The sequence below is a fragment of the Castor canadensis genome, chromosome 15 (assembly GCF_047511655.1).
Source record: "Castor canadensis chromosome 15, mCasCan1.hap1v2, whole genome shotgun sequence".
NCBI classification, from domain to species: domain Eukaryota; kingdom Metazoa; phylum Chordata; class Mammalia; order Rodentia; family Castoridae; genus Castor; species Castor canadensis.
In genome coordinates, this window is record NC_133400.1 from 87,506,057 (window position 1) to 87,532,870 (window position 26,814).

General features: G+C 43.5%; 1 protein-coding gene across 1 annotated transcript in view; it reads left to right on the forward strand.

Annotated features, from left to right (window-relative positions):
- Window positions 1-20,261: 20,261 nt before the first annotated feature.
- Itih5 (inter-alpha-trypsin inhibitor heavy chain 5) overlaps window positions 20,262-26,814 on the forward strand; it is an 88,192-nt gene continuing 81,639 nt past the window's right edge. Inside the window, exon 1 of the mRNA XM_074056708.1 lies at window positions 20,262-20,421. Coding sequence (XP_073912809.1) covers window positions 20,332-20,421 — 90 coding nt within the window. The 5' untranslated portion in view covers window positions 20,262-20,331. The remainder of the gene's footprint in view (window positions 20,422-26,814) is intronic.

Sequence of the window (26,814 nt, forward strand, 5' to 3'; positions counted from 1 at the left end):
GTGGAGGGGGGTTGCCACCAGTGGGAGGGGGGAGGAGGTGGGGAAAGGGTGTAAGAGGGTGAAGATGGTGCAAATACTGTGTACACCTGAATGTAAATGGAAAAAAAAAAAAACTCCTGCAACTATTTCTCAAATGGGGGAAGAAAGAGGGATAAAAGAGAGTGGTGGAGGAGGTGAATTCGAGTATGACATATTTGATACATTGTAAGAACCTTTGTGGATATCACAATGTACCCCCACTCAGCACAATAATAAAAAAAAAAAGAAAGAAATTCACCTTGGTTAGAAGAGTAGAGTTGGGGCCATGTTTAGGCTAGCTGAGTACTACAGAGCTATATCCCCAGCTCCTTGGCAGCCATCTTTAATCCATGACCAGGAAAGTGGGGAATGAGAGATGACATAAGGGAATGGAGTTTCAGAGACTGTAACTCAAAAATAGAAATGACTGCCTAAACTATTCACAATAGCCAAGTTATGGAAACAGCCAAGATGCCCCAGCACTGATGAATGGATTAAGAAAATGTGGTATCTATACACAATGGAATTTTATGCAGCCATGAAGAAGAACGAAATGTTATCATTCGCTGGTAAATGGATGGAATTGGAGAACATCATTCTGAGTGAGGTTAGCCTGGCCCAAAAGACCAAAAATCGTATGTTCTCCCTCATATGTGGACATTAGATCAAGGGCAAACACAATAAGGGGATTGGACTTTGATCACATGATAAAAGTGAGAGCACACGAGGGAGGGGTGAGGATAGGTAAGACACCTAAAAAACTAGCTAGCATTTGTTGCCCTTAATGCAGAGAAACTAAAGCAGATAACCTTAAAGCAACTGAGGCCAATAGGAAAAGGGGACCAGGAACTAGAGAAAAGGTTAGATCAAAAAGAATTAACCTAGAAGGTAACACCCACGCACAGAAATCAATGTGAGTCAATGCCCTGTATAGCTATCCTTATCTCAACCAGCAAAACCCCTTGTTCCTTCCTATTATTGCTTATATTCTCTCTACAACAAAATTAGAAATAAGGGCAAAATAGTTTCTGCTGGGTATTGAGGGGGGGGGACCGGGAGGGGGTGGAGTGGGTGATAAGGGAGGGGGTGGGGGCAGGGGGGAGAAATGAACCAAGCCTTGTATGCACATATGAATAATAAAAGAAAAATGAAAAAAAAAAAAAAGAAATGACTGCCTAATCGTGGTTATTATTAAGATGAATTGAATGATACATATGAAGATCTTCGTAATGATTGGAACATAGCCAAGTCTCATTAAATAGCAGCTGCTGTTAATATTGATATTGCCATTATTAATTCTGTATCTGTCAGCAAAGTGTCAAAACTCTAAGCAGAGACTACAAGACCAGATTTTAGGAAGGGTGTAGAAGGATGCCCCACAATGGGGAGTAAACTATTGAAAGATGAACTCTAAGGTACTGTGTTGATTCCGTGGCCCCACAGAACACTAGAAAAAGTCTCCTCCCATTTCTCGCTTCTCTCAGGGCTCTGATCTTCCTCCCATCTGGCTTCTTTCTTGCCTTAGATGGAGAAGAGTCCATTTGAAACAGCTATGAAAAGAGGGCATCCTAGAACCACAGACCCAAAAGAGAAGTGCTTTGAGTCAGTGTGGTTCCGAAAGCAAACAAGTAAACTAAGATATTGGTCTTTTAAACGTGAACTTACATGTGTAGCCTGACTTTTTGTACAGGACCTGATCTAGATAAACAAGCCGACTATGGTGTTGTTCCTTCTAGGTAGAGACGAGGTTGTCAGTTCATTCACCTGTACAGTAGGCTCTGACTTCTTGAGTGTTCCCATGTATATAGATAGACAGGGGAAGTGACAGTTAAAATTTCAACTGATCTGACTGTGGTGGCAGAAACCTGTAATCTCAGCACTCTGGAGGCTGAGGCAGGGGAATTGCACAGTTTGAGACAAGACTGTCTACATAGTGAGACCCTGTCTCAAAAACAAAACAAAACAAAAATTTTAAAAAGCTGAGCATGATTGTTCACACCTGTAATCACACCTAGCTGGGAGGTGAAGACTGGGAGGATTGCATTTTGAAGCCAAGCCAGGTAAAAAGCTAGTGAGACCCATCTTAAGGAAAAAACTGAGGATTGTTGTCTCAGCAACATGGGAAGATTAAGTAGAAGATCCTCGTCCAAGCTAGCTTGGGCGAAAAGATGCAAGACCTTTCCTGAAAAAGAATTAAAACAAAAAGGGCTGGGGAGTGGCTCAAGAGGGAGAGCGCCTGTGTAGCAAGCATGAAGCTCTGAGTTTAAATCCTAAAACAAAACAAAAAGAGCAAACAAAAAAACCTGGTTGAAGCTGCTTTTGTCTCTCAGGAACCTGTGTACTTTCTCTGCAGAAATGCGCTTATGTTTATGGAACATTGCATTATGGGCATTCCTTTCTTACCATGCACAGATTTTAGTTACCACAGTTTAGTTAAGTAACACTAACATGTTAAGTGACAGCATGACTCCATTTCAATATTGTAGAATTCTGATGGGCGGAATTACACAAAGTAACACACCTGGCTGCCAGCTCCACAGCCCATAAACCACCGAGTGATCACAGAAGATTGGTGGCCAACGGTTTCCTTCCCCTTGTTTCTGTGATTGGTTGTTGTATGTGTGTTCTTAAGATCGCTCACAGGGAGCAAAGCGGGTGCTGCATTTTCCTCTGAACTTGTAGCCACAAACCCACATGACAGAAACGGAGAAATGAAGAACAGGCAGGAAAGATGAAAATGCAGAAAGGACTTGCCAACTGATGATGCTAGGAGTGACATTTGAATTTGAGCATAGAATTTTCAGAAGAAATAGCTGAGAAGGGGAAGGCACTACAGACCACTAGAAGTTACTCCTCCCCTCCAACTGCAGCCTTGGAGGACTGTATTAGGTTTGATTTTAAAATGTTTTCTATAAGTAAAGAAGATTTTAGTGAATGCTGTTTTGGAGAGTTAAAAGGAGAGGCATAGTCCATGTTCCATGGCTAGATGGGAGAGAGAAAAGAGAGAGAGAGAGAGTCTTTAGGGAGTATATTAGTCAGTATATGCTAGGTGCTATTTAGGTAACAAACAGTTTCCAAATCTCTTAGTCATGGGCTAATCCAACCGCAGTTAGGTTGTTTCTTGGATGATCTGTTTGTCCACTGGGTGGGCAGGGCTCTACTCTATTTCCTTACTCAGAGGCTCAGGCTGAGAGGCAGTGGGCATGGCAGGGAGAATGAGGAAATGGGAAGTACATTGGTTAAATGTTTCTACGTGTACGTGACACAATACAGGAATGGTTTCCATGTGTGGTCATTGGCCAAAGCAAGGCACAGGGTGGGGGAATTGCCATCTTTCCTACACCTGAAAGTAGAAGGAGCCTGGGCTTTGGTGTAGTGACCATCAAGGCAAAGTTGTGATTTCTGAGGTTGGAAGTTGAACATGAAGAAAAGTCAATGTGACCACGAGAATAACCCCAGAGTTTGCAAGAATTGTGGGGAGGCACAATTGCCCCCCAAACATGGACTAGCACATTCAAATAGCATTTACCCAAAGAGCAAAGGGGAGAGGCTTTAGCTGGAAAGAGGGTGTCTCTGAGAACACAGATTTGTGCTTCACATCACATCCTGCATCCCTCTCCCTCGGCCCCCGGGTAGCAAGGAGCTCTGTCCTCATATTGCGGTGGAAACGAGGCTTTGTGGCAACAGCTCTGCAGAGTGATCTAGAAACACCAGGGAATTTTCAGTAGCAAGCCGGTGAGTGGAATCAGAGTAAGAGGACATCATCATGGAGAGTTTGGAAGGGTAATTGCAGAGCAGTTATGTACTGGGGGCAAGCTTCTGGTTTTGTTCGAAGTTTCTGTTGTTTTCACTTATAGCTCTGTACATAGATGGGTATCAATACCAGTCCATCACTTAAGACATGCACTTGAAATGGTTTTTAAACGTCTCCACTAGGTGGCGAAAAGTGCTCACCAATTTGGAGCTGATAAATGGGACTTGGGCTGAGGTGGGAGAAGGAAGCTGAAAGTAAGAGGCCTCACACCCACACTGGGGGCTGGAGGATGTGCAGTGAGTGGAAACAGGACTGTTACATAAGAAAAAAATGCAGCCAGGCTTTACTGCAGTGGTGTTAAGCACGCACCTAGTATCACTAGAGCCAATTATGTGTTTTTTTCTTGTCAAAACCATGTTTAAATAGTCACATATTAAAACTGTTATTCTAGACTGATTCTGACACAAAGTATATAGACATATATGTACACACATACACATACATGACATATATATGACTGATGTGTATATGGCTTATATATAGGGTGAATCACGTATAAAGTATTATTTGGGACTTGTACTGAACGATGAACAGGCACTTAAACAATGAAGAGTGGAATTATAAACAAGGCCATGTTAAGGGAGGGCACTAGCCGAAGGGGGAGGGTAAATGAAGAGGGTAAAGGAGAGTGACAATCGTTGAGGTACTTTCTATACATGTCTGAACATGGAACACTTTGAGAACGGGGAGGAGGGAAAATAATGGAGGGGATGAACAAAACTGGGGTACTATACATGTATATATGGAAATGTCACAACAAACACCCTTTATACTAATGAAAACTTTTTTTAAAAAATCTGGGCATGGTAGTAAATGTCTGTCACCCCATTTACACAGGAAGCATGAATAGGACGTGGTCCAGGTTCACCAGGGCATAAAAGCGAGATCCTTTTTGGAAAATACCTAAAGCAGAAAGGACAGGTGGCATGGCTCAAGCAGTAGATCACCTGCCTAAAAAGTGCCAGGCCCGGAGTTCAAATCCCTGTACCGCCAAGAAAAAAGAGTCTTTGAGGCCTTATGCTTGAGTTAAAATACTGAATTTCTTCCACTTATCAGCTATGACCTCAGGCACGTTCCTTCACCTCTCTGTTCCTCAGTTTACTCATCTGTAAGATGGGAATAATAATATCTGCCTCACAGGGTTAACATAAAATCAATTTTTATAAAGCATTTCAGATAAGGCCTGGGGCATGGTAGTACCATAAAGTGTTAGTCGTCATCATTATTAGGAGATGATTCTTCACTTCAAAAGAGCTCACTGTGAGGTGCAAGTGAGCTAAAAGGTCTGGAGTACTGGTCATGTGCTGGATGTTGAGTTGGCCCCCGGGTGGATCGAAGGGTGCTAGAAGTCTTTATGTTAAGGGAAATAAGCCAGGCACTGAAGGACAAATACGCCATGATCTCACTCCTGTGTAACGTATACAAAGCTGATTCTTCTAGTGTGGTGGTGACCAGAGGCTGGGGAGAGTAGGCGGAGGGAGTGAAAGTTTGATCAATGAGCTCCAGTTGGATAGGAACAAGACGCTGTGGTGGGCTACTGCACGATAGAGTGACTGTAGAGAATGGTAATGTGTTGTACGTTTCAAAAAGCTGGAAGAAAGGATTTAAAATGTTTTCACCATAAGAAGTGCTAAGTAGAGCTGGGAGTGGTGGCATATGCCTATAATCCCAGCACTTGGGAGGTAGAGGATCAAGAGTGCAAGGCAAGCCTGGGCTACATCATGAGACCCTGTCTCAAACAAACAAACAAAACAGAAGTGAAGAAAGTTTGAGGGGACATATGTGTATTCTGATTTTAATGCACAATGTACACATACATTAAAGTATTTCATGATAGCCCATGAATGTGTACTTTTTTGTGACTTTAAATATCAGTTAAAATAAATTTAAATAAAAAACCCCAAAGGGCTATGAGAATGGGTAAGGTGTGACTCCTGCCTTATGGAAGATGGGATTTCATGGTAGAGTAACTAATCCACAAGGAAGCACGAGGGGGAGCCTAGCAATTGTGCATGTGGCAGAAGGAAGGAGTGTTTGAACAGAGCTTGCAAACACGGGAAGGGGTGCAGTGGGTGGGAGTGTGGGGCCAGTGTGCTCCATGGAGGAACCACATGGCCAAAGGCTCAGAAACAGGGCCTGGGCATGTTTGCAGGTGAGCAAATGGAGCTTGGAGGCACATGATAAAGTATCACTGGAAAGAAGTCATGGGCTGAGACGGTGAGAGGGGCGCGAAGGCACCTGCTGATTTAGTCCACAGGCCACTGGGAGCCTGGCAGACACAGCTGGTTCCTCACCCAGCAGCCCTCTCTCCTGCTTCCTTGTTACACATCCCATTTTCCATCAAGGAGGCAAGGAGCCCACCCCCCAGGTGATGTGTCATGATTGGTCAATGCCTGTCATATCACTCAATACCACTTTGATGTGTATTGGACTTCTATGTCCTTGAAGCTTGCAGCCATTTGACTGGGTGGCTTCAGAGGAAGGTTTTCCTTTCCTGATAAAATGGATGGGAACAGTAGAATGTTCCCTCTCTTGTCCCGTCTCTAACTTGGTGTGACATCTGAAGCAAGAGCAACCTTCCCAGGACCTTCTGTGACAGGGGAGAATGAAAGTCTGACATGAATCCGGCAGAGAAAAAGAATGTGGGCCTTACATGGGAGAGTTGAGCCAGTGTGGCACCTTCCATGTCTGCCTCCTGCTGTGTGAAACATGAACACATGTTCCACCAGAACTGCACAGTAGGGCGACTACAGAGAACGAACACATCTATTTGGTATTAAAGTTTTCTTTAAAAAATTCGTATTATGGTCAAACATAAAACATAAGTAAGAGAAAAAGACTAGCAGCAGTCCCTACAATGACCACATCAACAGTCATCAACATCCTGAAAATCTTTTTTAATTCACTTTTTTTTTTGGTGATGCTGGGGATTGACTCAGGGCTTCCCACTCATGCATCAGGTGCTCTACTGCTTGAGCCACACACCTCCAGCCCTTTTGTTCTGGTTATTTTGGAGATAGAGTCTCGCTTTTTGCCCAGGTCAGCCTGAACCACAATCCTCCTATTTCATGAGTCCTGCTTTTGCTGGAATGACAGGCATTCACCACTGTGCCCAGTGTTTTTGCTGTTGAGATGAGGTCTCGAAAACTTTTTTTTTTTTTTTTAACCTGGGCTGGCCTTGAACCTGTATGCTCCCAATCTCATGGAAGGTAGCTTGCCGGTGACAGGCTCCTGCCACTGTGTCTGGCTATTGGTTGAGATGAGGTCTTACTAACTTTTTGCCTGGGGCTGGCCTTGGCAAAAACCTGATCCTCCCGATCTCAGCCTCTCAAGTAGCTAGGGTTACAGGTGTGAACCTCCAGTGCCTGGTTTCTGGAGTATTTTAAAGCAAATCCCAGATGTTCGGTCATCACACACACAAATACCTCCAAATGCATCCCCAACTGGAAAGAATACATTTTCATGTAACCATAAAGCCATCATCACACCTTCCATGACTAATGATATTCTTTGAATGGTACCTAAATACTTATTTCAAATCGTTTTTAAGACTAAGAAGATATTTCTATTTTCTATCCACATCTTCATAATTGGACTTGTTGCAAAGGTACAATTTCCAAAGTATAGCTATCAGTGTTAATTCACTATGTAAGTGCCATGGGAGTAGAGAAGGTTGTTTGTTTGGTTTTTTTTTTTGGAGGTGCTGGGGTTTGAACTCAGGACCTTAGGCTTGCTAGGCAGGTTCTCTATCACTTGAGCTACTCTACCAGTCCTTTTTTGTGTTGTGTGTTTTTGAGATAAGGTCTCATTTTTTTTTTTTTCTGGGGCTGGCCTAGAACCTGGATCTTCCTGATCTTTGTTTCCTGGGTAGCTAGGATTACAGGCATGAGCAACTGGTGATCAGCTGTTTTTTTTTTTATTTTTAAACTGAGGTGAAATTTGCATAATGTAAAATTAACCATTTTAATTTTTTTAGGGTTTCAAAATGTAATTCATGCTGCCTTTTTTCTTCTTTGGTGGTACTTGGATTTAAACTCAGGGCCTCACGCTTGCTAGGCAGGCGCTCTACCACTTGAGCCACCCCACCAGTTCCCCAAGTTAACCATTTTCAAGTGAATGACTTAGTGACATTTAGAGCACATCAATGTGGTACAATTACCACCTGTGCTGAGAATGGAGCCATTTAGCACAGAATTCGGGAGAAGTCTTGGTGACTCCCTCATTTCCCGGGTTTTGTCCTGTTGGGTATGTAAAGAGGCAGAGGAGAAGTGAAGGCCAGGTTATGACGACATAACCGTCAAAGGTGCTGTGATGGTTGACTTCATGTGTCAACTTGGTCACAGTGCCCAGCCATTACAGTGAGTGTCTCTGTATGGGTGTTTTGGGATGAGATAAACATTTAAATGAGTGGACTTGAGTAAAGCAAATTGTCCTCCCCAAAGAGGGTGGACCTCCTGCAATTGGCTGAACTCCTCAGTAGCACAAAATACTGGTCTTTCCAGCTGATTTTGGATTCATCAAGCCTCCATAATCATGTGAGCAATTCCTTAATGTATCACATGCAGGCACCCATCCCCTCCCCGCCATAGCCCTCCTGCTGGCTTTGTTTCTCTGGAGAACCTTGACTGACCCCCTGGCACTGGCCATGTCTCTCCCCAAGTGCTCAGAGTGCCTGCCTCAGCCCCTGACCTTGGGTGTTCCTCCCTCCTCAATTGGGAAAGGTTCTCTATGAACATGTCTCTTAGGTGGAAAGAAAGTGGTCCTCTACTAGCTCCTTCTCTAGGATGTCCATCTCCACCACAGAACACATACACCCAAAGCAACAATTTTCTTTTCTTTTCTTTTTTTTAAATTATTCATTTACTCACATGTGCATGCATTGTTTGGGTCATTTCTCCGCTCCCCCACCCCCACCCCTGTCTTACACCCTCTTCCCCCTTCCCCCCTCAGTTCCAGGCAGGTCCTGTTCTGCCCTTATCACTAATTTTGTTGAAGAAAAGACACAAGCATAATAAGGAAAACAAAGCGTTTTTGCTAGTTGAGTTAAGGATAGCTATACAGAAATATTCCTAGCATTGCTTTCATGTAGCCATTTGTTATGACCCATGTTGATTCATCTCTAACTGATCTTTACTTTGGTTCCTGATCCCCTGCTCATGATAACCTCTGTCACTTTAAGGTTTCTGTATTAGTTCCTCTGGAGTGGGGACATCAAACGCTTTCATGTTTTGGGTTTTCTACCTATTCCTATATCTCCCGTATGTGCTCTCCCTTTGTCATGTGATCCAAGGTCAACCACATTGCTGCATATGCCCTAGATCTATCACTCATGGCCAGCCTGCTGGAGAGGAGAGATGCAGGAAGGCACCAAACAACCTTCTCAAGTGGGATCTTAACCTCAGGCTTTTCAGCATTCACCCTGGAAGAGAGTGACAGATGGAGGGACACAGAACTGTTTCGAGAACACATCTTTCCATGACCTGCACAGGCAGCAAGTGTAATACTGCCTTTGCAATATGTATAAAGCATTTTATTTGTGATCTTGGGAATCTGTGGACAGGGCCCTTGTGTCACCAGAACCAAGGTTAGACAAGGAGGTCCCCAGAGTGAGAGGACCTCAATTTGGGGTTATCAGGTTTGTGACATCACAGGACACATCAAGATAGAAACCAGCAAGCTTTATTAGTAAATCAAGGCAAAAGAAAGGACAGTGCACACTCAGACATGGGTGCGGGCACAACAAAAAAGGCAGCCCAGTGTTCTACCATTAGGGGTATTTATACCATCTGACACGGGGCAAGGGTGAGAGGTATGCAAAATTAAGCAGTCTTGGGGAAAGTGTTCCTGATTCATCATTATCTCAGTTCTGGGTCTGCAGAGGGTTCTGGAGAAGTTGTCACTGTCATCACGTGAGGGGAGCAATGTGGTTCCATGATTACTACGGAGGGTGCACTCTCATCATTATAGGTGGTAACCCTCATTTTGGGGGTTGTCTTGTGAGACTGTGGGGCTCCCTGGGAGTAGTTTTGATTCCTTGTCATAAAAGTGTTATCAATCAGTCCTATTCACTCCTGGTATCCAAGATGACTGAAGGAGAGAGACTCAGAGCAAGGGACGAAGACACAAAATGGAGGCAGGGATGTCAGGTTTTAATCCTGATTTTAGTTAACATTGCCTAAGTGGGGGAATCAGTGCTTTTTTTTTTCTTTCTTTTTTTTTTTTTTAGCAAAAGCAGTTTCTATGCACCTATTATTTCTTTTTTTTCTTTTTTAATTTTTTTTATTGTTTTATTATTCATATGTGCACACAAGGCTTGGGTCATTTCTCCCCACTGCCCCCACCCCCTCCCTTACCACCCACTCCGCCCCCTCCCTCTCCCCCCCACCCCCTCAATACCCAGCAGAAACTATTTTGCCCTTATCTCTAATTTTGTTGAAGAGAGAGTATAAGCAATAATAGGAAGGAACAAGGGGTTTTGCTGGTTGAGATAAGGATAGCTATACAGGGCATTGACTCACATTGATTTCCTGTGCGTGGGTGTTACCTTCTAGGTTAATTCTTTTTGATCTAACCTTTTCTCTAGTTCCTGGTCCCCTTTTCCTATTGGCCTCAGTTGCTTTTAAGGTATCTGCTTTAGTTTCTCTGCGTTAAGGGCAACGAATGCTAGCTAATTTTTTAAGTGTCTTACCTATTCTCACCCCTCCCTTGTGTGCTCTCGCTTTGCACCTATTATTTCTGAATAAGAGTCTTCTCTTTTCTCTCTTCCCAGGAGCACAAAGTGCAGTCTTTGGGGCTCCACACTAAGTGAATATTCTGATGATGTTAGGCTGAATGATTCCCACGGAAAATGCTCATGTCCTAATCCTGGAACCTGGGAATATGCAAAAGGGATTTTGCGTATGTAATCTTGAGATGAAGACATTATCCTGGATTATTTAGGTAAGTCTAACATGATCACAGGAGTCCCTGTGAGAGAGTGGAGGACAGAAGGGTCAGAGAGGAGGATTCATGGTTGGACTGATGCGGGGCCATGAGCCAAGGAATGCAGGTGGCCTCTAGCAAAGAAATGATACTGTCCTACAGTCTTTGGAAGGCCCATTGTAGACTGGAGAACTTCAGAACTGTTAGATAATACATTTGTGTGGTTTTAAGCCACTAAGTTTGTGATTTGTTGCATCAGCAATCATAGGCAAATACAGAAAATCTTTTGGAGTTTCTGCTTCTGATAAGTACATCATTTATGAATTTAAATTTGGTTATAAAGTCATTATAGCAAGACTTTTTTTTTGGTGTGGAGATTGAAACCAAGCTCTCAAACATGCTGACACATGTCTATCTCTGAGCTACACACCTAGCTCTGCAAGACTCTCAACATAAGACAGAACTATGTTGGTATTCCTATTTAAAAGGTGGTAAAACCACGGCAAAGTAAAAATTAAGAAAAATACTTCATTGCAAAGTTAAATGGTGCAATCAGTGGCATTTCTTATTTTATATATGATTTTTACATATATATATAGATAGATAAATAGATATAACATGTAAAAATAGTGACTCTAAGAATTTAATGGTCCTATATTTTGAATAGGCTATAGCATGGACCAAATATTCAATAAAAATGCAGCCATTTTATGAGGAAATAAAAACTGTAGCTATTTTTAGGTTCAGATAATGGTGGACTTATTAAATCCTAGTTCCACCATTTACAACTCTGTCACTTTGGAGAAAGTTACTGAAGTAACTGAAAGTTACTTTGGAGAAGTTACTGAATTTCCATGGTCATATTTTTGTTTGTGCCATGAAGATTATAGGACTAAATAAAAAACGGCCTGTAGAAACTCAGAATAGTGTTGGCAAATGGTGTTGCCTTAAGACAAATAAGTCTTAAGTCTCTGTGCTATAAAGTTATCCTAGAAAGACTCTTGATGGAAGGGAGGCATGCCTGGGTATTCCTATTGAAATGGTGGTAAAACCCTGGCAACATTAAAAAAAAAAACCTAAACAATACTGTCTGGGCATGGTGGTATGTTCCAGTAATCCCAGCACTTAAGAAGCTAACGCAGGAGAGTGGTGAGTTTGAGGCCAGCCTGGGCTAGAGAGAGAAAGATAGAGAGAGAGAGAGATGGAGAGACTGTCACAAGGCTAAATTCCATAATCAGTGGCAGAGCTGAGAAATGGCCCTGTGTGGTAGGTAGCACTTCACTGGCCAACAGTCTACTAAGATTCGTGTGTCATGCCTCACCATAGAAGAAGCCAAGATCTAGTGGCTTTCATTTTCCCCTACCCCTGCCCCTCACTTTTGGGACAGTGTCTTACTATCTAGCCCAGGCTGGCCTTGAATTCTTGACTCTCCTGCTCAGCTTCCGGAGAACTGAGATCAGAGGGGTGAGCTACCACGTGGGCTTTGTTCCCTGTTTTTGATAACACCGATCGAAAGTGCAAGAAGCAGAGAGAAGGTGGAAGATGACCACACGCACAAACATGCAAATGCACATGCACTCATACACACAACACTCACACAAGCACACACAACAGGAAAGTATCAGGCACGGCAGGAAAAGACCCTCCCTCCCCATTCCTTAAAGACATCACTCAACTTAAACATAACACAAAGTCTAAGTTGTGGGAAGATGGAGAATCCTAAACTGATGAGGAAAACAATAATTTGCTTCTTTAAGTAACCCCATATTCAGGGTTTCTCACAAATGGGCAAGAAGAGTAAGGCTTGTCCTACCCAGGGGATGGGAAGTGAGCATGGGGCAGTCTTGAGATGTAGAGAAAGAAAGGGTTGCATGCTTTGCACAGCAAGTCTGTCCCCGTGCGCCTGGAAGCTGCTGCATGTGGTGCATGGAGCCCATGCTACTGCCTTGGTAGGTCCTGGCAGAGATGGATTGAGTGTGATACATCTCTTGGCATCACATGGCTTTACATTAGCCAGAACCCTTCCAGAGACACACCTGTGGCCTTTGGTGAGCTCTCTCTGGAAATCTCCAACCTCTACCTGAAAGACACCCGGCAGCTCTTCAGGTGGCATACACTGCCTGTAGATCGACTTCAGGTTTCACTGGTTTCTCTGTCTTCAGGCCTTGAAGTCCAAGAAATTACCAGGTGAGGAGTCCATCCTGGGCCTGAGGCAGGTGGACTGGAACATCTGCCTTGCTACATAGTGTTAGCTATTCCAAGTCTTCTGTGATCTCAGGTGAAAGCCCAGAAAACCAGGATACCTCCTGCTGCTCTAGGCATCTTTCCAAAAGAAAAGAAAAAATAATTCCTCACTTGGAATGAGCTCTCTTTCAATGTTTAATGGGTATTTCGGTAGAGACAAACTGACAAATATTTCTGCACAACTATTTGGCTGGCTTTAGGCCTACATTAATGTAGACACAGGACAGCCACGCTAACCAGCTAAGGCCAATGACTGGAGCACGGGCTCTGGTTTTATTTTATTGATTTATTTTTGCGCACCTTTGGGAAATAAGGCAAAGTTAATGCAAATTGTGCCTTCTGATGACTTCAGGAATATATTAAAAACCTAGTGCTACATATTAGAAATGTTACGTTAAAATTTTTTAAGAATGAGAAATGTTTTCACTGTGGGTATCTGGAGAGGGGTGTAGGTATTTCTGAGAGCAGATTTGGGGGTACCCTTGAAGGAGCAAAGCTGAGCATGGCCAATGTATATGTGTGCTGGAAAATTCCAGAAGGTGGTGAAAGTGGGGGTGCAGTTCTCTTTCCCCATTTCTACTGAGGTTAGTTTTTACCCAAAAGGCCCAAGACAGGTGAAGCCTCACGTGAGAGATACCTGAGGAGTCAACTTGTTCATCATCATTGTTATTCTTGCTTTTGTGGCTGCAGTTTCAAATTAATTCATTAACAAAAAGTAGGCAGTACAATTCCAGAGGTCAAAAGTCAAATGTGAAGCATATGTATTAGGTTTTTCCCTTTCTCAGCTTGCATCGGCCCCTTCCCATCCTCATCCCACCCCATGACTTTCATTTATTTGTGCTTCTTAGAATTTCTTCCTGTGAAAACAGGCAAATAAGAATCTGCTTTCTCATTTTCTTCCTTCACACATTAAAGGCAGCATGCAGTCCATACTTCACTTGCTTTGCCTTACTTATGTAACATTGGATGTCTTTCCATATCAGGGCATAGAAAGCACACGCATCCTTTTGCACAGACAGCCTCATGGTACCTCGTGCTGTGCACCCAGACTCCCACTAAATTGTTTCCAGTCTCTGGTGCAGTGAGTTCATGCTGTAATGAATACTCTCCTGCACCCATGTCATTTTACATGTGAGCAGGTGTGTTTATAAGACAAATTCCTTGACGCAGGTGCGAGAGGTTGGTGAGTAGCTCAGTGCAGATGGGGTAGCGGTTGCCACCAGAGGCTTGCGTTTCTTTGGCTTTCATTATTACTCACGTTACATAAATCTTCAAGGCCTTTCACCCATATGACTATGACTGGCATCAGTCCTCCTGGGTGAGCACTGGGTGGAGAGTCATTGGTCCCGATGTCATTGCAAAGCAGTTTGTGCCTACCTACTGGCTTTGTAGTGTGGATATTGGGAGGCAGATGGCTAACGGGAACAGTAATAATGTTTATAATGTCTGTTGAACAATAGAATATTTGTGGGGTGTGTAGGCAAAATTTCCAAAGCACGGGGGAGGTTCTTCCAAAGACATGTTTCTGCTACTGCCTTCCTTAAGCCTGGTTCACCATCCCCTCCCATCGCCCAACATAACTCCCTCCCCTAGGGGACTGTCCCCCTCCCCTGGGGACATTTACTTCCCACCCTCCCACCCCAGGGGATCAGAGCCAGACACTGTGATTGATGGGACTAACAAAAACCTTAGCGCAGAGCAAAGGGCAGTTCTTTTTATTTTATTTATTTTTCTGGTCATGGCATTGGGGTTTGAACCTGGGGCTGTCCACTTGCTTGGTAGACACTCTGCAATCTGAGCCACACCCCAGCTCCTTTGCTTTATTTTTCAGTTAGGGTCTTGTGTTTTTGCTCAGGACTGACTTAGCTGCCTATGTAGCTGGGATCACAGACATGTGCCACCATATCTGGCTTATTGGTTGAGTTGGGGGTCTCATAAACTTTTTGTTTATGCTGGCCTTGAACTGCTGTCCTCCTGATCTATGCTTCCTGAATAGCTGGGATTATGGACATGAGTCACTGTGTCCAGTCTATCAGTTCTTAGTTTTTTTTCTTTTGGCGGTGCTGGTGTTTGAACTCAGGGCTTCATGATTGCTAGGCAGGCGCTCTACCACTTGAGCCACTCCACCAGCCCTATTACTTCTTTAAAGTTAAAAAAAATTAGCTTTATGAAAAAAATACATCATTGTGACTTCATTACTTTTCTCTTTTAAGGAAAGAGGTAGAGAAAATGCTGTCAGGTGTCTGCTCTGGCCCAGAGACCTGTATTTGGGGAACATTTTGCTCTATTTTCCCATCTTTCAGCTCAAAAAATTTCAAAGGTCACTGCTCCAGCTTGAACCTTTCCTCTAGTATTTTATATTGTCATTTCCCCAACCTCCAAGCCTTCTCCACCCTTCCACCCCTCTTTTTCCTCTGTCACCTTAAGGCTCTCTGATTTCCATTTGGTTTTCAAAATCTGATATTTGCAAAGATGGATGTCTACTTTCTTTACAAAGCCTTCTATTCCATAATCACAGTTCTATCCTTCTTTTTCCTCAGTGTGTCATGTTAAACTTAAATTATGTTTGTTTTGTTACGTGCACCTTCAGATGTAAAGGGTGAATTCTTCTAGGTCTTGGACTAAATCTAAAACTTCTGTTATATCATACACAATTAGCAGATACACATTCTTTTATTAATTCATCAAACATATTGCATGTCTACTATATTCTATTCTCTGTGCCAGACACTGGGTATATAAACTAAACACCATACAATCCTTCCCCATGAGGAAATCACAGTCTAATTTGAATCTTAAATCTATAGGAACATAATTAAAATAGAATAGAAGTAAATTTGATTTTGTGAATAGTTGATTAATTCAGCCAATCGTCAAATATAAATTAGAAAACTGCCTTTTCTATTTCCTCTTTCACAAATCTCTCTGGACAAAACTGTGTGGTTGGTAAAATAGATGAAAAATGGATATCACTAGACTTCTGAGATATCATGGGCTCCTGAGAACTCACTGAGCCAGAGTCAAAGATACCCTGTTTCCTCCCTAGCACCTTTGATCACATGGGGGAAAAAAGCCAAGTTTGTAAGAAACTGTAGCGATTATGCACAGTTGTCAGGGTTCCACAAAAAATAAACACAAGGCCATTTAAGTAGATAAAATAAGATGCAGTGCAAGGAGGGGGAGAAAGAGCTGGCTCAGAACAGAACAGTGGCCTCACAGACACTCTGAAGAAGGGAGGGACTGGAAAGGAAGCCTACAGATGTGGGCTACTGTAGGTATGGGAACTCTGGGGTGACAGTGTTTAAATTCAAGATGAAAGAAAAGAAAACACATATGCACTGTCCTTTCTACTCGTCAATCTCAGTTTTGGCCAGTAGAGCTGTGGCTTCCTGCTTATCAAGTGCTGATGTCGCGGAGGGACCAGAATGAAGTCATTGACTACTGAGTCTGATCCCCTTGGGTTCCTGTGGCCAGGGTGGCTCCTGTTCATTCGTACACTGTGAACCCGTGGCTGAGCTCTGGACGCAGAGTCTGCAAGTGAACCTGTGTCCTCACTTAGCGTTTGTCACTAACTGGCCTGTGGTACCGGTACTGGGTGAGTCCCTTGAGGTTTCTTCTTAGAAAAGTCACAATTGAGCTTGTAGTCCTTGAGAGTCTTTTCCAGCCTGGAGATTCTGTGCCACTAATCTTACACTGGAAAATCAGCTCCTCCTGGAGGTAAAACACGAAACATGGGATCAACGGACAAATGTGTGTGGGGACACCATGGCCCTTATCCAAACATGTCTGCTTTTCGGGACCCGTTCAGTTTTCCATTCTTACTTAGACAGCTAATGAAATCGGTGCCTGCTTGTCAGCAGTCTTGGAAGACTTTCATTGGGTCTTATTTTTCTACACCTACATAAGTTTGAAAGACCATCCGACAGACTTTCAGGTGTCACATAGATTGCTAAAGTATTACAGGATGAAAATGCAGGTGCTCCTCTGTTTAAAATGGGGTTACCTCCTGATAAACTTACCATAACCTGAAAATATTGTTAGGTCAAAATGCATTTAACATTCATTCATCCAACCTTCAGAACTCAAACCTGTATTAGCTTACAGTTGGGCCAAATAACCAAATGCAGTCTATTTTATCACAGCGTGGAATATCTCTTGTACATACACAGATGGGCGTTTTGTACACACAATGGGATGTGAGAACATCAACACAATATCCCCAAATGCTGGCAACACAGCACACTGTAGAGTGTCACTGGTTTCTCATCATGATAACATAGTGGACAGGAAGCTGCAGTTCAATCCTGCACAGCATCTTGGGAGACTACAAAAAAAGATCAAAATTCAATGTAGGTTTCTACTGAATGTATATTGCTTTAAAATTTTTTGTGGTATACTAGGAATTGAACTCAGAGCCTCACACAGGTTATGTAAGTGCTCTACCACTGAGGCACACCCCCAACCCTTTTTAAAATATTTGTTTTTGAGACAGGGCCGCTCTAATCTTATTTGGACTGGCTTCCAACTCTAGATTCTCCTGCCTCTGCCTCCCAAGTAGCTGGGATTATAGATATACACTACCATGCCTGGTTTGCTCATTGCTTTTGTGTCAGTATAATGTTGAAAAATTGCAAGTTGAACCATCACAGGTCGAGGACTGTAATGCAAAGTTCAGAAACTCTCTCAAATCATGTAATTAGTTAGTGGCAAGTTTGCCTGCTCCTTCTCCAACATGGCCAGCTCCACTCCACCTACCCCAGTTTCCTAATTCTATCCATTGAAAGGTCCTTAAGATCTAACTACATATTTAGCACAGTACTAGAAATTGTGAAAGACACTTGTCCTCAAAGAACTTCTGATCCAATTGGACAAACTGGCCTGAAAAGTACCAATGCATTAGCTCCATGGCCCAGAGTACAGAGTCCTCCAGCCTGAAGAAAATAAAACTCATGTTTCTTAACGTTACTGCTGCAAAACCCAGTTAGTACAAATTTGGAACAAGAGCAGAATTAAGGGGGAAACCGGTTGAGTACAGCCTCTCTCCGCCATTGCAGGACAGAGGTGTGGGGGGGGAGCAGAGTAGGAAAAGGAAGGTCAAGGTGAAGTCCCAGGTTGGGTGCCTATGGTCACACCTGTAATCCTAGCTACTTGGGAGGCTGAGATGAGGAGGATCAAGGTTCGAAGTCAACCCGGGCAAACAGTTGTGGAGAACCCCATCTCCAAAATAACCAGAGGACTAGAGGTGAGGCTCTAGTGGTAGAGTGACAGCTTTGCAACCCCAGTCCCACCAGGAAAAAACAAAAAAACAGACAAAGTTCTGGATCTGTTGGAGCATGGAAATAGTAGTAGCTGTAACTATCCTCTTTCACCTAAACTGGCTTTTGCCCAACCCAACTCTTTAGCTCACAAATAGTTATTTTTCCCTCAGGGGGAAATACAGGCAAGCTGATGCCAGGAGATTCGGGATTCTCTTCCTTAGTTAAAAACGAGGACAGGGTGTGCACACCATTTGTTTGCTGCTAGGTTTCTGTGTGATTTTGTTGTGGAAACGTTGCTGGATTAGCTGCTTATTTTGTTGTTTGTCATGTGCCTAGTGCTTGGGTTATGAAATGACTGACCGCTAATGACAAAGACTTGCCTTTCATTTATTTCATAGTAGCAAGAGTTTGTTTTAACCTCTCTTAATTTCTCCGTTGAACAAAGAGCATCCCAACAAGAGTAAATAAAATGATTTTGTTTTATTTATTAGCATGCATTAGTTGTACAAAGGGGCTTCACTGTGATCTTTCCATACATGTAATGTACCCTGATCAAATTTGGTGGGTGTGATTTTTTTTTTAAGCTATACCTACAAATTCTTTTTTTTGGCAGTCCTGGTGTTTGAACTCAGAGCCTTATGTTTGCTAGGCAGGCCCTCTACCACCTGAGCCAGGCCCCCAGTCCAAAATGTTCTAAGAGGGAACATCAATTCAAACCCGCGCAGCACTGATATTTCTCATAGTTTTTATGTCCCTTCATATGTATTTACCTAATTACAATCATGCTGTCAATATAATTTTATGACTTGATTTTCTTCTTTAGATTACGGGGGTATCATCATTTCCATGTGTCTATAAATCTTGTGATTATTAAATAATTGCTAAATATGTCACAGGATGTATGTTCATTACCCATGGTGGCCCTTTCCCTGTTCTTAGCCACAGAGGCCTCTTACTCACATCATCTTTTAAATGGAATTGTCACAGAGCCATAGGAAATGTCTTTGAGGCTTTGTCCTTCTAGAAGATGAAATAAGTAGACCCAAGTACACTACCTGTCTACTGGATAAAAAGATGACTTCCTAAACTCCAAAAGGCCAGGTGTTGGTAGACAATAATTCTTCTGCCAATTATTAACCAAGAGTTTTATAACCAAGACGCACGACATTCCTTTTCATGATTAAAAACCCCAAGGAGAATTACTACCATACAGTAGTAACTTTTTGTCCCCTTGTGCCAGAACACCACGCAAGAGGACCACAGGGCTGCTTTGCACTAGAGAACCAAGTAGCATCCCTTGACCTTGACTACTAAGCATCTGCGGCAGGTGCAGAGGCAAATGTGGTTCTTTGGCGGAGGGAAGAAGGTCTCTTGTCGGCTTTAGGGCAGCAGTGAGGGGACAGACAACTGGAATTAAGTCCACAAAGAGGCATCTCGCATCTGGCGGGAAAGGAAGAAAGAGTTGGGATGGGAGTGCTGGCAGGTGGAAAGGAGAAGGCTCCACAGAGGAGGAGGCTGGTCCCCAAAATGTCACATGGCGCAGGATGAAAGGGCAGGGAAGAGGGAGGGTCTGTAGTGCGAGCCCAGGTGGCCTCGGAGCAGTGAAGCCGGGCTGGAGTGGTTCTTTGCTCTCGGGGCAATGGGGACCCTAGCAGCTTGGACTCTAGCGAGAGGAGTGGCCTGGGGACAGAGGCAGGACTCCGAGGTGGGACTGGGCTGGGGACGGGGCCCGGAGGGCAGAGGGAGGGGCGAAGCCCGGCTGGAGGCTGGGCCCGGAGGGCAGAGGGAGGGGTGGGGGCCGGGCTGGGGGCGGGGCCTGGAGTGCAGGGGGCATGGCGGGGCCGGGCTGGGGCCGGGGCCTGGAGGGCAGAGGGCGGGGCGGGGCCGGGCTGGGGCGGGGCCCTGGAGGGCAGAGGGAGGAGTGGGGCCGGGCTGGGGGCGGGGCCTGGAGTGCAGAGGGCGGGGTGGGGCCGGGCTGGGGGTGGGGCCCGAGCTCGCCCAGCAGCCCTCCGAGCCCCGCCAGCTCCCTGAGAGTCCCGCCAGGTCCCAGTGCGGTCGCGGCGCTCTGGCCCCGCCATGCTCCTGCTCCTGGGATTGTGCTTGGGGCTGCCCCTCTATGCGGGGTCTCAGGAAGAGCCTTGGAGCTGGGGTGACACTTCGGAGCAAGTAAGTGGGCTAGTTGAGGGGAACCAGGGGGCCCAGACACTGTCGCGGTCCCCTCCCTCCACCTCCCAGGGCCGCGTGGCATCTGCACAGGGTCCCATTGACTCGTCCCATTGACAGAGAGGGAGCATCACCTCTCTGTCCTTTCACATTGGCTCTGTCCCCCAGCGCCTGCCCGGAGCTTCCCTATCTGTGGGTCACTCGTGGGTCGCCTGTGCATCCCCCGCGGTGTCTTGCTGGACGCCCGAGGTTTCCTGCAGAATTGGACCCGGGGTTTCAAAGTCCTGCAGAACCAACTTTTCTTCTTGGCTTCTGTTACCTGCTCAGATTTTTGGCAGTCTTTGTTGCTAATTTCGGACAAAACTAGTTAGGAGGTTTCGTCTTTGCTAGGTGTGTGGTGAGTAGGTTGTGTTACCGTGGCTGATCCTGGGAGAAAGGACAGCCTAGGGAAAATTCCAAACTCTGCAAGCCACAGCTTTTCCCACCTGGAAGCTAGAGAACACGACCTTACCATTCTGTTCTTTTCAAAGGGTTAGCAGTTTAAAGTTTAAAGACGACCCCAGGGTCCCACCAGCACTAAGAACCAGAGTGTCAGTTCCCTAAACTGATAGCCTGTACATTTGCGAGAGTTTGTGTTTTAATTGGCTGAACTCACAGGTGAATAAAACCTGCCATAGCAAAAATCTCAACTCAGTGTCTGATGGCTTGGAGAGTGCAGGGTCACACTGATATCTCTATAAAGGCCTTGGTCCCTGCTACAGTGGACAGTGCTGTTGAAACACACATCATTTACATGCTAAAGTGTTTAACTTAAAGCATGTTTGCTCCTGAGAGGAAGAAACATAAGTAGGTATATGTCTTCTCCCTTTGGAAGATCAGAGTTGAAAGATGGAGTCTGACTAGGTAGCAACTGTTCACTTTCATGCTGGCTTATCTGTCAAGTGGAAGTGGCCTTAATCCTCTTTAGTGGTTGTCAGGAAGAATAACCAATAAAAATGCCACAAGGTTTTCTTGGTGGTGTAGAAAAAGCATAGGCTGTGAATCCAGACACAGGCTGGTCCCCACTGACATGTACAGCTGGGTGGATCAGGTAGCCCTTTACTATCTCTTAGCTCTCCTTTCATCCTTGGCCCAAGCAGGGAATGCACTTCTGTTTGAGCATGCTTGTAAGAATTCAGCTAGCTTGTGTTAAGGACTTGGATACAGTAGGCACTCCATAAATGCAAGATGTTTTAGTAAGTGATTAGTACTGGGCTGTCTGGATTTGAGTCCTGATCTGTCACCAGCTCTGTGACTTTGGGCTGATTACTCTGCTCCTCTATTTCCTCTTCTGTAAAATGTGGAAAAATTTTACATTTTCAGAGGACTGAATAGTTAATATGACCTAAAATGCTGGCACTTAATGTCAGCTGGTGCTGTTGGCTTGTGGGGCAGAAGTACTAAGGGAAGGAATTCAGGGTAAAGATCTTTTTTGGGGGTGGAGAGAAGAGAGTGTGGGAAGGACTGAAACAAAGAACCTGTTTATGAACTAGAGGACCTTCTAAAGCTGCCTGTCCACAAGTCCAAGTCAGCACAACACTCTCCAAACTTTCTTTCTTAGATAAACATGGATTTGCCCATTTTGGTGATTTCATGCTGTCTTTAATTCACGGTAATACTTATCTTTCTAATGACTAAATCACAAAAACCCCCTCCAAGTTATAAAGTGCTATGAGAATGTTCAATTTTTGTCTTTTATCCTTACTTTATTTTTTTAAAAATTTGTATTTTTGTGTTGCAAGGTTTAATAGAGAGGCCTAGTCTGGGACCAGTGATAGAGTGCTTGGCTAGAATGCTCAAGTCCCCATGTTTGATCTCCAGCTTTGAAAAAGAAAAACAAAAAAAGGTTCAAGAGACAGGCCCTGGCACCAGACTTCCTAGGTTAAAATTCTGGCTTTGCATTCATTGGGGAGATAATATTGATGAGCCTCTGTCTTACGTATTATTTAATTGATATAATTTTTCTTTGGTGGCACTGGGATTTGAATTCAGGGCCTCACACTTGCTAGGCAGGCACTCTTACCACTTGAGCCACTCTACCAGCCCTAATTGAAAGGATTTTAAAGAGTCAAAGAATAAATATGCTTAAATCTTAGAACAGGATCTGGAGCTGGGTGTGGTGCTATATGGCTACAGCACTCAGGAGGCTAAGGCAGGTGGATAGCAAGTTCAAGGTCAGATTGGGCTACATAACAAGACCCTGTGTCAAAAGCAAACATCAAAAAGGAAAGAAATGGAACAGAGCCGGGGAATGTAGTCAGAGCTCTAGTGCCAATAATTACAGATATCAAAATTAATTGTAAACTTAATTTTAAAAATGAAACAAATTTGATGCAAGTTTTAATGTAGGCGAACATGTCCGTTGACTTGCATGGCAGTTCTTACAATTCATTTGTCATTGGTCTTTAACTGGAAAAATGCTAATGACATTTTAGATTCGAGTTCCTTCCTCTACCCCCACCCTAACCCCCGCCGTATCTGTAAGTTGTACCATCCACAGTGGAGTGACAGCTAAATTAGTGGCTTCCAATCTTCCTTATGCAAAAAGTCACTTAGGATGTTTGTCAAACATCACACTCCTGGGACTCCCTCCCGTGGATGTAGATCTAATAGGTTGGGGGTGGGGCACTTGAGTCAGATGCAGATGATCCAGGGACCTAATTTTAAATAATACTACTTTAAAAGAATCAGGAAATTACTATTAAAAAGGAAGTCTCTGCTGGTGGAGTGGCTCAAGTGGTAGAGTGCCTGCCTAGCTAAGGGCAAGGCCCTGAGTTCAAACCCCTGCACTGCCAAGTTAAAAAAAAAAAACGAAGTGTCATATAAAATCAGACTGCTATCATTTACTGATTTATCTGCTGTGTAAGTTTTAAATTTATATACTTTCTTTAGTAAAGATGGGATATGTTGCTATTATTACAGAAGCAATTTTAAATTTACAAAATACAAAAGCTACCTGCCAGTTCAGTGTCCATAAAGTCCCAGAGAGTTTGCTAGGAGCCTTATTTAAAAGTAATAAGAAGTAACAAAGTAAGCAAGGTTAAAAGCACTCCAATTGGAGCAAGACTGTGTGAGTTAAATTTGGGCCCCACCACTTCTTGGCTGTCCTATTTGTGCAGATCACTTAATTTCTCTGGGTATCACTTTCATCATCTGTAAGCTAAAGTTCTTAATAGTTCTAGGTTTTGAGAGAGAAAGTTTGTGTAATTAATTTTCAGGGCCTTCTTTAAGAGAAAGAATATCATACCAAATTATGACTACAGAATTAGATGTTAAAGTGATCATTTATCTAGAATGATAATGCATAACAAATTACTTATTTTTTCAACCCAACAAGCAGCATGAATATCACTCAGTATTGGGAGTCTGTTACATGTGAGAGATCCCCAAACTTATAGTCTATTAGCATCTAAATAATAATGCAATATTAAATAATGTTTGCCTAGCATGGATGAGGCCCTGTGTTTTATCCCCAGCACTGCAAAAAATTAATTAAATAAAAATAATAAACTCATTTATTATATGCTCTTATGGTTGCTATGAGAATTAAGTGAGTTAATTCAGGCAAATTATTTACACATTCTAAACAGTTAAGCTAGTGTTAACTGTTTTTAGCATTTATGTATAGCCAGGTTAAATCTCCAAGTACCACCTCAAGGTCTCAGTGTACCTGCTTTACAAAGGACAGCCAGGGGAGGCCAGGGAGAAGTGACATATCCAACCCAGAGCCTGGATTAGAGCCCAGATTTGCTGAATGCCAAGGCGGGAGCTCTCAATGAATCCTCCAAATAGCAAGCCACTCTCATATTGATAATTTAGTTTAATTTGTTTAAGTGTGATTTTAGATTTTAGATAGTATTCAATTCATACTGCTTATAATTCAAACTTCTATTATGGTGATATGTTTCTTATTCCCTCCCTGAATTAGAAATTTTCTGAATTCTAAATTTCTTTTGAATTCTCATTCCTAACCATAGCATTCCATTGGAAGATAAAACAGAAAAGCAAGATAATTATTTTTTAACTCTCTAAAAAATAAAGCCAGCATAAGATTTTGCAACCTGCAGACCTCTCAATAATGCCTCCCTTATGTGCGTGCATGTGATTGCTGAAGTGGAATTCTACAACTGAATGGGAAAGGAGGCTGTTGTGGGAGAAATTCCAGAGATTTCCTCACTCCCAAAGCAGCCATATCTCATTTCTTGGGGGTGGAGGGAATGGGTGGGGGTGTCCTAAGAACTGGGTGATGAACTGTATGTGACTTCGTATTCCTAACTAGCATTTTTTTTTTTTCAAAACCTTGAAGGCTCAGATTTAAAGAATTCTTGCTTAATGTGCTGTAAGAATTACAGTCAGGATGCCTCTGCATTCAAGGGACAGCAAGGCTGATTTAAGAGGATGGGGCCACTGGATGAGGTCTAAGCTTTTTATGTGGGGTGGTAAGGTGGGAGTGTGTGTGTCCTGCACCATTTTCTATTTTTCTACAAGTAAGGCCCATTTTCCCCCCTCATTTTACACTGGTAAAGAAAGCAAACAGGGTAACTTGTCTAAGGCCAGTTGATTTTTTTTTTCCAAATCTACTTAGAAACTGTTTGGAATTTTAGCTCAAATTTGAAGCCTCTGCCATTATTGAAGTCATTGGTACCCCAAATTTCAAGTTATTAACAGCTGAGCAACTTGCAACAACACAACCCTAAAGGAAGAGCATTTTTTTTTGCAGGTAACAGAATTGTCAATATAGGAACACCCCCAGACTCGCCGTTCTAAACTCAGGGATAAATGGCATCTCATGTGACTTTCTTACTTCTAGCCCTGGTTTTGTTCCAGGTTCTACAGGTCTTGGTTTGAGGACTCAGAAGGCCCTCAGAGGAATGGGGTTCAGCTGGTAGGTCAATTCCTCATTCTTATCCCTCAGGAATGTGCGACTTCAGTCATTTCAAAGTATCTGCTGGGGCTGGCCTCCGGCTAGCATCTTTTCGATGTGTTATGGACCTGGAGCCATGCATCCAGTGGTCAGGCTCAGAGGGAAGAATAGATGATACTCACCCACCTTTATGCTATTTATGGGACAGCCTGGGTCACTCAAGCATCCAGACCCAAAGGGAGTGTGTATGCCCTTGGATTAGGCTTTGCTTCTTGTCTACCATCTCAGTCTTTCCCAGTTTTGTGTTTCTGTAACAAATACCTGAGACTTGTGAGGAAAGAGACTTATTTTGGGTCATGGCATCAAAGGTTCCAGCCTGTGATGGGTTGGCCCCATTGCTTTCAAGCCTGTGGGAAGGTATCACATCATAGCCAAGGCTTATGGCAGAGCAAAACCACTCACTTCACGTCTGGGAAACAAAAGAGAAATAAAGGAAGAGACCAGAGTCCCCTATTCCCCTTCCAAAGCATGTCTCAATGACCCAAAGACTTCCCACTAGGACTCACCTCTTAAAGTGTCCACCATCTTCCAATAAAGTCAAGCTGGGACCATGTCTCTAACACACAGGGTATTGGATGACACTCAAGATCAAACTATAGCAGTGACTTTTGGAATATTTGAATCATGATCCAACACTGCTGGATGCTATGATTATTCAAATTATAAATATTTAAGCAGCATCTGGAATTGAAAAAATTTAACCTGTGTTTTCACTAATGGAAATGGAGTATATGCCCTGATGGTGTTACTGCTACATGCTTGTATAAAGGAAACCTTTGCTTACCCTTTGGTTTCCTGGTAGTGAATGCTGCTTGGTCCTTAAGAATTAAAGAGGCATTACAGATCTATGGGGCTGATCATTTCTGAAAATAGTTCTTGTAGTGAGCCCAATTCTCTTTAAATTTCTTCTTCTGGCTGGATATAGTGGTGCACACTTATAATCCCAGACACTTAGGAGGTAGAAGTAGAAGGATCACAGTCTAAGTTTGGCCTGATCAAAAGAACTAGATCCTATGTGAAAAGCACGCTAAAAGTAAGGTAACTGGGAGTGTGGCTCAGGAAGCACTGCTTGCCTCATAAGCACTAGGCCCTGAGTTCGATCCCCAGTACCACACATGTACACACTCATGCACACACACACACACACACACACAAGCACATGCACAGACGCACAAAGTTTCTTCACTTTCACGCCACTCCAAACAAGCATGCACACAACTTGTTCTAACCATACCTCCATCGAAAAGCCTTCCATGGCCACTCGAGTACAGCGTACTCAACTCTTCCATTTCCTTTATAACTTAGAACACTTACCTCTCTACTGTGCTTTCAGAGAACATTTCTCTCTCTCTCTCTCTCTCTCTCTCTCTCTCTCTCTTTTAACAAATAGATAATGTGGTTCTTGAGGATAGGATTGTGGCTTGTATTTCATA